The sequence below is a fragment of the Hylobates moloch genome, unplaced genomic scaffold, assembly GCF_009828535.3.
Source record: "Hylobates moloch isolate HMO894 unplaced genomic scaffold, HMol_V3 SCAFFOLD_10, whole genome shotgun sequence".
NCBI classification, from domain to species: domain Eukaryota; kingdom Metazoa; phylum Chordata; class Mammalia; order Primates; family Hylobatidae; genus Hylobates; species Hylobates moloch.
Genome location: NW_026652285.1, coordinates 15,620,263 through 15,634,656, shown reverse-complemented (window position 1 = coordinate 15,634,656; position 14,394 = coordinate 15,620,263). Strand labels below are relative to the sequence as shown.

Sequence of the window (14,394 nt, the reverse complement as noted above, 5' to 3'; positions counted from 1 at the left end):
AAAGCATGTGTATTCTGCCATTGTTGGGTGGGGTATAGTATAAATATCATTTCTAGATCTAGTTAGTTGATAGTATTATTACATTTTTCTCTATCCTTTGCTGATTGTCTTTTCTGCTGATTACTGAGAGAATGTTGAAATGTGCAACCAAAATTGTGGATTTACCCATTTTTCCTTTTAGTTCTATACATTTTTGTTTTATATATTTCAAAATTCTGATTGTTGCATGCACATCTAGAATTATGTCGTTTTGGTGAATCTACCCTTTTATCATTATGTAATGTCCCTCTTTATCTCTGGCATTTTTCCTTGCTCTGAAGTCTGTTTTACCTGATAGTCATATAGCTACTCCATCTTTTTTTTGATTTGTGTGTGTTTATGGTGTATTTTTTTCCATTCTTTTAACTTACCCATACCATTATATTTAAAGTGAGTTTCTGACCTGGTGCGGTGGCTCATGCCTGTAATCCCAGCACTTTTGGAGGCTGAGGCAGGTGGATCAGTTGAGGTCAGGAGTTCGAGACCAGCCTGGCCAAAATGGTGAAACCCCATCTCTAATAAAAATACAAAAATTAGCTGGGCTTGGTGGCAGGCACCTGTAATCCCAGCTACTCAAGAGGCTGAGGCAGGAGAATGCTTAGGAACCCGGGAGGCAGAGGTTACAGTGAGCCGAGATCGTATCACTGCGCTCCAACCTGGGTAATAGAGCGAGACTCTGTCTCAAAAAATAAATAAATAAAAAATAAGTAAATAAATTGTATTTCTTGTAGTTGCATAGAGTTGGGTCTTGTTTTTTAATTGGGTTTTACAATTCCTGTCTTTTAGTTGGTGTGTTTGCACCATTTACACTGAATATAATTATTGGTATGTTTGGATTTAGGTCTACTTTCTAATTATTTTTCAGTTTGCCTCTCTCATTTTAATCTCACTGCTTCTCTTTTCCTGCCTTCTATTGGATTGTGTTTTTAACTATATCTGTTTAGTTGCTCTAGTAAATACAATTTACTACTTAACTTTTCACAGTTCTACCTAAAATTAATATTTTACTTCAAGAGGAATGTACAGGCCGGGCATGGTGGCTCACGCATGTAATCCCAGCACTTTGGGAGGCTAAGGCGGGTGGATCACTAGGTCAAGAGATGGAGACCAGCCTGGCCAACATGGTGAAACCCCGTCTCTACTAAAAATACAAAAAATTAGCTGGATGTGGTGGCGTGAGCCTGTAGTCCTAGCTACTTGGGAGATTGAGGCAGGAGAATTGCTTGAACCTGGGAGGTGGAGGTTGCAGTGAACCGAGATCACGCCACTGCACTCCAGCCTGGCAACAGAGCGAGACTCAGTCTCCAAAAAAAAAAAAAAAAAAAAAAAAAAAAATTCTGCATAGCACTTCTCACTATCTGATGTTTTTCTTATTTATATTTGTTTACTGTCTGCTTCCCCTATGTAAGAATTTTATAAGCTTTTTATATTTTAGAATTTAAAGTTTTTAAATTTTAAAAGAATGTTAGGAGAAAGCAGGGACCTTGTCTGTTTTGTGCATCACCGTATCCCCAAGCACCTGGAATAGTGCCTGGCATATAGTAGGTGCTCAATAAATATTTGCTGAATGAAAACTGAACTTCCTAGTCTTAAATGATCATTTCTTGAAAAGGACTACTCTTCTCCCCAAGCTCCAGACCTGTCTTTTTGAATTCCTTCTTGGGTATTTCTGTCTAAATATTCTACAAATACCTCAAATTCAGCATGCCCCTTTCTGCTCAGTTACTCTTACAGACCTTATTTTTTCTCTGTTAATGGCATCATGAGCCCCATTGATCAGGCCAGAGATCCTCTTTGATTCCTTTCTTTCTCTCACCTCCCACTATCTATCAGATCCTGTCAGTATCTTATCACACATCTTTCCCTTCTCTTCCACAGAGTTGCCACCACATCATTTTAGGCCTAATTACTTTTTACTTGTATCGTTGTAAGAAACTGCCTAACTGGGCTTTTTGCTTCCAATCCCCCATGCCTTTCCAGACCGTACTGTCTTCTATTCGTCATACTACTTTTCTGTTCAAAACTAACAAATGAAATACCATTTTTTTAATGCCTTGGAAAGCCACGGAAAGCTTTATCCTCAGCCTCCTTTAGACCCCACTTACCTTTCCAGCCTCACCGTTCGTTATATCCCTGCAGCTCTGTGCTGCTGCCCTCATTCTGTGGCCTTATCAGCCTCATAGCTGGTGGTCAGCATACACCAGCAGCCTCCACCTTTACAAAGCCATTTCCCCTGACTGTAGTGCTCCTGAACCCCCACATCCTTTTGGCTGACTCATAGTTTTATCTTTAAGATATAACTAAAAAACTTCCTCCCCAAGAAGCCTTTATAGATCTTCCCTCAACTCCAAAATTGAAATTAGTGGCATAGACCCATAATATCTCTATTATTAATATCATCTTTTTCTTTTTTTTCCAAGATAGGTCTTACTTTGTTACCCAGACTGGAGTGCAGTGGCGCAATCTTGGCTCACTGCAGCCTTGACTTCCTGAGCTTAAGCAATCCTCCCGCCCCAACCTCCTAAGTATCTATGATGACAGGCATGTGCCACCATGCCCAGCTAGTTTTTTTGTATTTTTTGTAGAGATGGGGTTTTGCTATGTTGCCTAGGCTGGTCTCAAACTCCTGAGCTCAAGCAGTCTGCCCAGCCTTCCAAAATATTGAGCATCTGCTGTATGCCAGGCACTATTCTAGGTACTGCCCTCAGCCTCCCAAAGTGTTAGGATTACAGGCATGAGCTACCTCTCCCAGCCTATTTCATTTTTTAAATTGTGGTAAAGTATACATAATATAAAATTTACATTGTAACTGTTTTTAAGGGTACAGTTCCCTTGCATTCAGTACATTTACATTGCTGTACAACATGCACCACTGTCCTCTGCTATCATATTTAATTATTTATGGGTGTAGTTGTCCCCTCCTCTGATTGGAAACAAACGCTTGGCGTTATTTGTAAGTGCTGAATTAACATGGATGAACATGAATATAATTAGATCATCTCCTGAGATGAGATATCACGTCACCAGCATCCTTGTGATCTTGCTTGGGTAACTTTAGGATTGTGTTCAGTTTTCTTCCTTGTACTTATTCAAAATGGCATTGGTTAGAGTTCACGGAGACCTGGATTTTTAAAGGTTCTTTGCCCAATTTCTTCTTTACAAGTTTTTGGTGTGTACACTTAACCTAACTTTTTTGTCTTACCAATATCTACCCTGTAAATGTGCCAGGGAAATGGAGCATATTGCGTTAGGTAAGGTGTGCATATTTCAAGAACTAGATGTGTTTCAAAGCACATAATGAAACTTCAGCAAAATGAGGTTGAGTTTAGGCTCCAATAATATTGCTGCGATTTTATTTCTGTCAAAGTTTTGTTATTTTTGCTATATTGTTTGCATTTCTTCGATGTTTTATAAGCCCCGGTTCTTTGATGAACCCCTAATAAGCTGTGCTTAAAACTATGACATTGACCTTTCTCCAGAAACAGGTTTCAGAATTGTCTGTTTTTCATGTTCTCTCCCTGCCTTTTCTCTTATAATCAAATCAGCATGTTTTTGTTTTGGAGACGGAGTCTCACTCTGTTGCCCAGGCTGGAGTGCAGTGGCACTATCTCTGCTAACTGCAACCTCTGCCTCCTGGGTTCAAGCGATTCTTCTGCCTCAGCCTCCCGAGTAGCTGGGACTATAGGCACGTGCCACTACACCCAGCTAATTTTTTGTATTTTTAGTAGAGACAGGGTTTCACCATGTTGCCCAGGCTAGTCTCGAACTCCTGAGCTCAGGCAGTCTGCCCGCCTCCACCTCACAAAGTGCTACGATTACAGGCATGGGTCATTGCACCCAGCCTAAATCAGCATGTATTTTTAAACATCATAGAATGCGAGGGTTTGAAATGTCTTTTGTGATCATCTAACATTCACTTTGCATATAAATAAATAAATAAAGACCCATGTTAATGCCAAAGGGAGTAAGTGGCAGAAGAATCTATGATGGAAGCATATCTTTTGGTGCTGTCAATGAAAGGGAAACAAATGCTTGGCATTATTTGTAAGTGCTGAATTAACATGGATGAACATGCATATAATCAGATCATCAGTTATTCTCCCTCCTGATCTGAAGGATCCTGTGTGACATCATCTGAGATACACTGGGGGTTGAGGAAAGATGACCCTTAAAATCCACATTTGTACTTTGCAAGAGCAAGGCAAGATCATAGAGAAGTTACACCCGCTCCTTTCTCCACTTTTTAGTCTTTATCCACTAAAAACAAGATGTGAGAAAATCAAGTGACAAGAATGATAGGGTAATAGGCTGTCAACAAAATGAGTGTGTGGGCTTATATAGGTATAAACGTGAAGGTGATAGACCATGGGTGCTTATTCCCTTTTAAGTTCCATCTTCCATTTAACACATTTTGAAAGAATTTATTATGTCTTATTTTCCCCTGATTTGTGTAGCTGTGCCACCCTAGATACAGTCTTTTTTCTCTTGCCACCTTCTTGATAAAGGGAAGTACAGTTAGAATCGTAGGTACTTAATAATGCTTCAGCATGAATATCCTTCACAACTTTGAGATGCGTACACTTTATTATCATTCTGTTATAAATCTTAACTTCTTTGTGCCCTACTTTTCATATCTGTGAAATGGATGAAATAGTAGTATCTGCCTCATATAATTGCTGTAAAGATTAAATGCTAATACACATAAAGCTCTTAGAACAGATCTGATATATAGTAAACACACCAAGCTGCTATTATTATTGTTACTGGTATTAACTGATATATTCATACTTTTTATAACTGCTCATCCTATTAATTAAATGTATTTTTTCACTATATATTCTTTTTCAATGTATATTCCTTTTAATCTTCCTTCTTAGCCTCCACTATAGTTCAGATGCCTTCTCCAATTTCAAACAATTTAATGAAAAGAGAAGAAAATTTATACATGCAGAGATGGCTGATTTAATTTCTTCAGTCTTTTGGAGGGTAGAATTATTTTCCTTCTGAGAGTAAACTTATTTTTTCCATGTTACAGGTGGTATGCAAGATTACAATTATGTGTGGGCCAACTGTTTTGAGATCACATTAGAACTGTCTTGTTGCAAGTACCCACCTGCTTCACAGCTTCGACAGGAATGGGAGAACAATCGTGAGTCTTTGATCACATTGATTGAAAAGGTAAAAGTAGATGACTGGAAGGTTGGGGTATAGAAACAGCATTAAATAAGGGAGAAATTTGGATGCATGTGAATGATAATCTATATAGTATTAGATGTCCTTTATCTGTTTTTATTACTTAAGATTATAAATTATCTTTAAAGATTATTAGATTATAATCTATTAAAACATATTCTAGCTCTGCTTCCCCTGCCCCTTACCCCCAGCTCTCTGGTCCATAGGGCTTCCTTTTCCTATCTTGGAACACTTACTTATACAAACTGAAATAATTAGCCAAATTTGTACTCTCAGGTTCTTACAATGTCATGTGATCATATTTGCTAGTGAGCCTTTACCACTATATGAACCACGGACATCAGTTTAATTTAAACATCACCCAGACTAATACAGCAATTGACTACACCAGCAATTACACCTTGTTGAGAAAATTAGAAATCCGGCTTTGAGGAGAGGGAATTTTAAGAGCACCTTACTAGTGTCAAGTTCAGACACATGACTTAAGTTTAAGGATTTAATACTTCTGTCTGTGTTTTATTTAAACTTCAAGGGATTGAAAATGTTTCGGGGGAGAGAGAAGAGTCACTTTATTTTTTAGAAATTCTAGTATCAGTGCAGAGAGAAATTATGCCCTCTTGCCTTCCAAATTCACCGTCTCTGAGCTTGGATTCTTGTCTCCTTAGGTTCACATTGGAGTGAAAGGATTTGTTAAAGATTCCATAACAGGATCTGGTTTAGAGAATGCAACCATCTCAGTGGGTGGTATTAATCATAATATCACAACAGGCAGATTTGGTGATTTCTACCGATTGCTTGTTCCTGGAACTTATAACCTTACAGTAGTTTTAACTGGGTAAGAATTTAAACTATGTAGACTCTTAGTTAAAATGTCAAGTCTCTGTTTTATATCTAAGACAGAAATATAGTCTAGTATATGTTGTTTATTTTCTGTGGCTTTTATTTTTCCTTATTTTCTGACTTTTCTCCTTTTATAATAAGAAGATACCATTGTGGAGTTTGTGTCACATAGTCTAATAGTGCAATGGGATGTGAAGCATAGTTGTAGCATTAGAGGAAGGACAGTTTTTAAAACTTGAGAAGATATTCAGCTGTGTAAAGCATTGCCTTAAAGCTAACTGAGTACCAGAGTAGAAGAAACCCATTGCTCTGTAAATGACGTTTTGAAGAACTGTCTTATCAGCTTTCTAATATATTAAATGAGTGGTTTCCCACCTCCCCTGGAAAGCGTCCTGGAAGCTACTTTGATAAGGATTTAATTGATAACCTTTAATCTTGAACTTTCCTACTTGAAAAAGAAGTTGGAATGTCAGATTGATGAGACATTGCAAAGAATTGTATAATTTATCCCTTCTTTGAGTACTGTAGCAGTGGTTACAATGGAGTAACAACCGCATCTTTCAACATGTTCTTTCCCTTGAATGTAATTTTTTTGGTATACATTCTACTGTGTGGTACTTGAGAAGATTTGGTGAGAGAAATAGTTGTTCGATCTGGGGTTCTTTGTGAGATAATGTACTAAAACTCTTAAATCTACACATCTCTCTTTATTTAGTTTGAGTTTTGATAGATTGCTAAGTGTAAGAGGATGAAAAGGCTACTGTGCTTTTGTAATATTAAAGCATTGTATGTCTTAACTATAAACCATTTACTTTTTCAAATTTTTTTTTCAGGTATATGCCATTGACTGTTACTAATGTAGTGGTGAAAGAAGGACCAGCCACAGAGGTGGATTTTTCTCTTAGGCCAACTGTAACTTCAGTAATCCCGGACACAACAGAGGCTGTAGCAACTGCTAGCACAGTTGCTATACCTAATATTCTTTCTGGAACATCATCCTCCTACCAGCCAATTCAGCCGAGGGACTTTCACCACCACCATTTCCCTGATATGGAAATCTTCTTGAGAAGGTTTGCCAATGAATATCCTAACATTACCCGGCTTTATTCATTGGGAAAATCAGTAGAGTCAAGAGAACTTTATGTGATGGAGATATCTGATAATCCAGGTGTCCATGAACCAGGTAATTGGTATGGTCTTACACATAATTTCAGTAGTGCCCCTCAAAGCCATGTTCAATATTGCTATGTTTCATTCAGAAAGGTTGCCTACAGTTTGTATAACTGGCATTAAGAAAACCTAACTAAAATTAAAAGAAAGCAAAAAAGAAAATGTAACCAATCTTTTCCCAGAAAAGAAGGAAATCCTTTTGCTAACCCATATTAGGCATGGTATTTAATATGTGCATAGATTAGATTTATTCTGCTAATAGTGTTTTATTTATTTATATTATATGGCATATATATGCTTTGAGCCTGCTCAGACATATGTATTAGTAAGGAAGCTGCCTTATGTTTCCGAAGGTTTTTTCTGCCTCCTTTGCCAAAATACATGTTTAAAAAATTTTTTAGTACAGAATTTATATATGTTGGGGAAAAAAACAGAGTCCATGATGATTAAGAAGGAAAAAAAGCCTTCCATGTAATTATTTTGTTTTCAGGTGAACCGGAATTTAAGTACATTGGAAATATGCATGGAAATGAAGTGGTTGGAAGAGAACTGCTGTTGAACCTCATCGAATACCTTTGTAAGAACTTTGGAACAGACCCTGAAGTCACAGATTTGGTTCATAGCACTAGAATTCACCTTATGCCATCCATGAATCCTGATGGGTATGAAAAGTCCCAGGAAGGTAAAGAATAGCTATTAATTCTTAATCATTTGATCATCATGTAGAATGATTATTTTGATGTAGAAGAGAATTTGGACTGGCTCTTTTGGAATTTCTTCCAATTTTTTTTCCTTTTAATTTATAATTGATTTTAGCTCTTGTGTTCTTATATGATGATCTGGTCTGTTCAACAATTGTGTGATCGAATTTATATATTTAGTGGTGTTTTCTACTTGGTAATGGTTCTTATTTACTAGAAATAGAGTATAAGACTTTCACAAATTGTTTTATTTTAGCAATAGTTCTGTTGACAAAGAGTCAAACTCTGTAAAATATTTGAAGAGATTTATTCTGAGCCAAATATGAGTGACCGTGGCTCATGACACAGCCCTCAAACCCTGAGGACATGTGTTCAGGGTAGTCAGGGTGCAGCTTGGTTTTAAACATTTTAAGAAGACATGAGACATCAGTCAGACACATTTAAGATATACATTGGTTTGGTCCAGAAAGGGGGCGAGGGTTGAAAGATTTATTATCAATCGAAAAGAATGTCTGGGTTAGGATAAGAGGTTGTTGTTACCCAAGTTTGATCATGCAGATGAAGCCTCCAGGCAACAGGCTTCACAGAGAATAGATTGTAAATGTTTCTTATCAGACTTAAGGTCTGTGTTGGTATTAAATGCTGATTGACTTTTCCTGATTTCCAAAAGAGAGGAGGCATAATGAGGCATGTCCGACCCCCATTTCCCATCACGGCCTGAACCAGTCTTTCAGGTTAACTTTGGAGTGCCCTGGTCAAGAGGAGGGAATCTATTCAGATAGGCCCTGCCTATTGAGCGGGGCCTTAGAATTTTATTTTGGGTTTACAGTTCTTATTAAATCATTATTTTGGGAACCTTATTTCATAAGTGAAAAATCAAACCAGATATCTGAGTTAGTGACTCTGTTTTGACTGTCAGTTCTACTCCCTGTGCATATTCCAGACTTGCTAATTTATTGACTTCCCATTTCTTTGCCTTCTCTGGGCAAGTCCATCTCTCCTGGGGCGTTACAGTGTGGGATGGGACAGCAGACCCTTATGCACAACACTAGGGGAGTAAGAATTCATCTTTTCCCAGCCCATGATTTCTTTCAGGCAGTGGTATCTATCAGGCACCATAGTATAATATGGAGCCTCATGACTTATTACTAGCATTGACCTGACCATTGGGAGGATCAGTTGGTCATTAGTTGGTCATTAGTACCCAGAAGTTGGTCATTAGTACCCCAGAAGCTCACTTGAACAAATAGGCACAAGATCTTACTTATATATGTATATATTTCCGATTTTCCCCCCTAAGGTTCTCATTCTTTGTCAGTGCCACAAATCCCTCCTACATACTCCCCAGACCTTTCTGAAAGGTGGAACTAATTACACTAGTGAGCCCTCCAGTTTTCTTCAGTCTCTTGCAATTTTTCTTATAATGACAATAGTAAGGCTCCCACTCCCTATTAAAATGGAATATGGACAGTTAAGCTTAAATTGAACTTTCTCCTCCATCAGGTTAAACTTCCAGCTGTGCTCTTGGCTAACTTTACCTTTTTGTGATCAGTTTGATGTGAGCATATCACAATTTTCTTTTTATTTGCTCTATTTCTTACAATGTCTTAGTGAGCTTTATACAAGTACAGAGAGGAGTATAGAGTTCCTGGCCAGGTGCGGTAGCTCACGCTTATAATCCCAGCACTTTGGGAGGTCAAGGTGGGTGGATCATTTGAGGCCAGGAGTTCAAGAGCAGCCTGGGCAACATGATGAAACCCTGTTTCTACTAAAAATACAAAAAATTAGCTGGACGTGGTAGCACACACCTGTAATTCCAGCTACTCGGGAGGCTGAGGCACAAGAAATGCTTGAACCCGGGAGGTGGAGGTAGCAGTGAGCCGAGATGGTGCCACTGCACTACAGTCTAGGCCACAGAGTGAGACTCTGTCTCAAAAAAAAAAAAAAAAAAAAAAAAAGAGTTCCCCTCTAATCAGTAATTTCCACTCAACATTGTGATCATGTCATTATATGTGGATTATTGACACTTAAACAGTGCTTTAATATAATTTGTCTAATTGGAATTTTTTCCTCCCAGATTATGAGCAGAGGGCAAAAATAAAAAGATAATGGTTTTACCTCTCTGTTCAAAATATCTGGAAGAGATACAGTTTTTACACACGCCATGTGAAAAAGATGTGTTTTAACTGTAATGCCTGACCAGGCGCTGTGGCTCACGCCTGTAATCCCAGCACTTTGGGAGGCCAAGGTGGGTGGATCACGAGGTCAGGAGTTCGAGACCAGCCTGGCCAACATGGTGAAACCTCATCTCTACTAAAGATACAAAAAATTAGCTGGGCGTGATGGTGCACACCTGTAATCCCAGCTACTCGGGAGGCTGAGGCAGGAGAATGGCGTGAACCCAGGAGGCAGAGGTTGCAATAAGCCGAGATTGCGCCATTGCACTCCAGCCTGGGTGACAAGGCGAGACTCCGTCTCAAAAAAAAAAAAAAAAAAAAAAAAAAAAAAGTAATGCCTGATAGGTTCTTCCTGCCTGCTGCACAGGCAAAACAGTTCATTGAGACCCTGGTATCACAGTAAAGAGTTTAATTAATGCAAGGCCAGCCACGCAAGAGAATTGGAGTTATCACTCAAATCAGTCTCAGAGGTTAGGGTTTTTCAAAGATAGTTTGATGGACAAGGGACTAGAGAATGGGTTGATTGTTTGGGGATGAAATCATAGGGATGTGGAAAACAGTCCTCATGTGCTGAGTCAGCTTCTAGTTGGGAACCACAGGACCAGCTAAGTTACAAGTCACTGGTCTAGGTGACGTCAGCTGGTTGTCAGAAATGCAAAAGTCGGAAAAACATCTCAGAAGGCCAATCTTAGGTTCTACAGTAGTGATGTTATCTACAGGAGTAGTTGGGGAAGTTACAAATCTTACAACTTCCAAAACGATGACTGGTTATCCTTTAATAACATATACATGTTAGCCAAATTCAGGCCTGTCTTATAATCCCAACCTTGTGACCTTTCATTCGTTTTACAAAGGTGGTTTAGTTTTGGGAAAGGTTGTTATCATCCTTGCTTTAAGATTAAACTGTAAGCTAAATTTCTCCCAAAGTTAGCTTGGCCAATGCCCAAGAATGACCAAGGACAGCTTGGAGGTTAGAAGTAAGGTGGAGTTTGGCCAGGTGTGGTGGCTCACCCCTGTAATCCTAGCACTTTGGGAGGCTGAGGGGGGCGGGTCACCTGATGTCAGGAATTCAAGACCAGCCTGGCCAACATGGTGAAACCCTATCTCTACTAATAAATACAAAAATTAGCTGGGCATGATGGCAGGTGCCTGTAATCCCAGCTACTCAGGAGGCTAAGACAGGAGAATTGCTTGAACCCGGGAGATGGTGGTTGCAGTGAGCTGAGATTGCGCCACTGCACTCCAGCTTGGGTGACTGAGTGAGACTCCATCTCAAAAAAAAAAAGAAAAGGTGGAGTCAACCATGTCAGATTTCTCTTACTGTTATAATTTTGCAAAGACAGTTTCATAATCGTACGTGATTGATAATAGTGTAGCCTGATGTGTTCACATTTGACTTGAGTTAAGGTATCTGAAGTAGTACGTGTTGGAATAAAATATAAGCGAACATGGCTTATATTCAAATCCTTTATCATATCATACAGGAGATTCAATAAGTGTAATTGGCAGAAACAACAGCAACAACTTTGACCTGAACCGAAATTTCCCAGACCAGTTTGTTCAGATCACAGATCCTACACAACCAGAAACTATTGCTGTAATGAGCTGGATGAAGTCCTATCCATTTGTACTTTCAGCAAACCTGCATGGAGGTATGGCAACTTTATATTCTACTAATTAGTTCTTGTTGAGAGCATTTGGAAATCTTGGTGGAATTTTATCTGCTTGTAGCGTTATGCTTTCTTAAAACAAGTATCCTGTTACTGCTTTCATGGCAGACAACAGTAAAGGTCTTTTCTCATTGCTTTTTCAGCCAGTGTCCTGGCTGTTTCTTTCCTCCTTCTTTCTCTCTTTTTTTCCCTCCTCTTCTCTTCTCCTTCTACTCCCATCTCTTCTCTCCACCCCTTTCTCCTCTCTTTTCTCACCTACTACTTCTCTCTCTTCCTTCTGTTATCTCCTCTCCCCTTTCTTTTCTGTCTTGTCTTTTTTCTCCTCTACTCTCCTTTTCCCCTGCCTGTCCCCCTACTCTGCTCTTCCTCCTCCTCTCCTCTTCCTCTCATAGTTCTTCAGGTATTTTGTATTTATCTCTCACACTGGGAACTTGGTAACATATTCTTTGTCATTCATAAAAATTGATCTGAATGTTTAGTTCTGTTTTCTCCCTGAAGTTTAATAAACTCTTTTATGTACATTTAGATTTTGATATTCTCTTTTTTACTTGGTATATCCTTAACTGCAGCAGAATGACCACATTCTCATGTAGTACCTGAGCTCATATACCTCCATATAATTTAGCAGGGATGGATCGGTTGAATAGGATGAGTGTCAAGATTAAAAATCGCCACAATGTCCAACTAGGGTTGCGAACAAGAGTGAAGATATCAGTACCCAAGAGAACCAAAATGTGTCCACACATAAACTCACTTGAACAAAATGTTCACTCATTTAATGTACAGCGCTCATGTATATGAATGTTCAATGTACATGAACGTTCATTCAGGATTATTCATAATAACAAAAAAGTAGAAAGAACCCAAACAACCATCATCTGATAAATGGATAAATAAAATGTGGTCTGCCCTTTCAATGAATATTATTTGGCTCAAAAAGGAATCAAGTGCTGGTACATGCTACAACATAGATCCTTGAAACCTTATGCTAAGTGACAAAAGCCAGTCATAAGTGACCACATAGTGCATGATTATTATTTTTTTCTTTATCAAGTTAATGATTATATTTTTATGAAATTTTTAGAATAGGCATATCCATAGAGACAGAAAGTAGATTAAAGATTGCATTGGGCTGGAGTGAATAGTGGTAGGAGGTGATAGGGGAGTGACTGCTAATGGATTTTGGGGTTTCTTTTTGGAGTTATGAAAATGTTCTATAACTGGATAGTGGTAGTGGTTGTACAACCCTATGAATATAAACAACTTTAAATGGGTGAATTGCATGGTATTTGAATTACATCAGTAAAACTGCTAAAAAAAAAAAAAAAAAAAAGTGACAAGTATTAGCACCAGGGGCAATGCGGAAGAAATTTAGTTTCAACATTTATTGGAATATCCAGAAGTATCATAGTGGAGACTTTATGTCATATAGAGTAGCCTGCCATTTTAGAATGACAGTACATACTGATGGATGTTTAGATTTAGGAGGTTAATTGAGATTCTCCAAAAATTGCTTTGAAAGATTGCCAATAGTAGAAAAAAGTACTTCTACAGTTGGTAATCGTAGATTGTTCTCAAAGAGTCAAATAAGAACTATGAAGTTATACCCTGGTTGGCAAAATAAATTTTTTGTTTTATTTTATGTGTTTAATGCTATGTTTGATAGAATTCACTTATTTAGAGCTTTAAAAATATTCTCATAATAAATCATACATCATGTTGGCTAAATCTAGAAAGTTAATAATAGTTATATTCCAGTGAAAATAAGTCACAGGTTTACAGATGTGGTATCCAGACCTTGGCATGGTAAGAGGTACGAATCTTCAGTCATGCAGACATCTTTCTTTCCATGACATATTTTGTTTTCTCATCTTAAAATCCTTATTTAAATGGAGTTTGAAATCTTGGCAAAGCAATTTGAAGGAGAATTTCTTTGTTGCTGTACAGGAGTGAAAAACCTCATAGATTCCGCAGCTGGAGCTTGTGAATTAAGCTGACAAAAGACAGATTAAAAGAAAAAGCATACGAATTTTATTTGATGTTTGTTTGTGGCACAGGCAACAGGCAGTGGGGGAGTTCATAGGAAAGACTTGAAACCCTCAAAAAAGCAGTTAGTGTTAAGGACTTAGTGCTCTTATAACAAAGGGTAATACCTTGTGGAAAAGTGACTACACAAAGGAAGGGGTTTAGACTTCTAGGGGTAATAAATTGTGGGAAAGTGACTAGGAAATATGCGGGGGAAACTAATGAAAGATGAGGGTTATTTTACTAAGGTTTGTTCGTGTCAACTCATCTTGGCGTTGACTATCCCATCTCTGATGGTACCAGGAAGGTGCCTTTCTCACAGGAAATTTATGCCCTAATTTTAGGCAGAAAGAGGGAGGGTAGATAGCCTTTCCTGCATCTGCTGTTCCTCAGTTGCCTTCAGCTCTAAATAATTAATATGCTAAAGAGTCATATTCTGGGGCAGAATGTTCTGATTCCTTTCACTGCCATCTTTATAATTTAGAAGGATCTTGAAAGAAGATGGGGAAAGCAATATTCTTTTTCGTAAAATTTCAAAAATTTTGATACTAATTTTTTTATTGAGGTGAAGTTTACATA

At 38.2% G+C, this 14,394-nt stretch overlaps 1 protein-coding gene across 2 annotated transcripts in view; it reads left to right on the top strand.

The window, feature by feature from the left end:
- Window positions 1-14,394, top strand: part of CPD (carboxypeptidase D) — a 72,641-nt gene that overhangs the window by 21,130 nt on the left and 37,117 nt on the right. For both annotated transcript variants that reach the window (XM_032163103.2, XM_058445217.1), the window contains exons 3-7: window positions 5,075-5,217; window positions 5,898-6,067; window positions 6,906-7,255; window positions 7,733-7,924; window positions 11,605-11,772. In XM_032163103.2, the coding sequence (XP_032018994.1) occupies window positions 5,075-5,217; window positions 5,898-6,067; window positions 6,906-7,255; window positions 7,733-7,924; window positions 11,605-11,772 (1,023 nt within the window). The remainder of the gene's footprint in view (window positions 1-5,074; window positions 5,218-5,897; window positions 6,068-6,905; window positions 7,256-7,732; window positions 7,925-11,604; window positions 11,773-14,394) is intronic.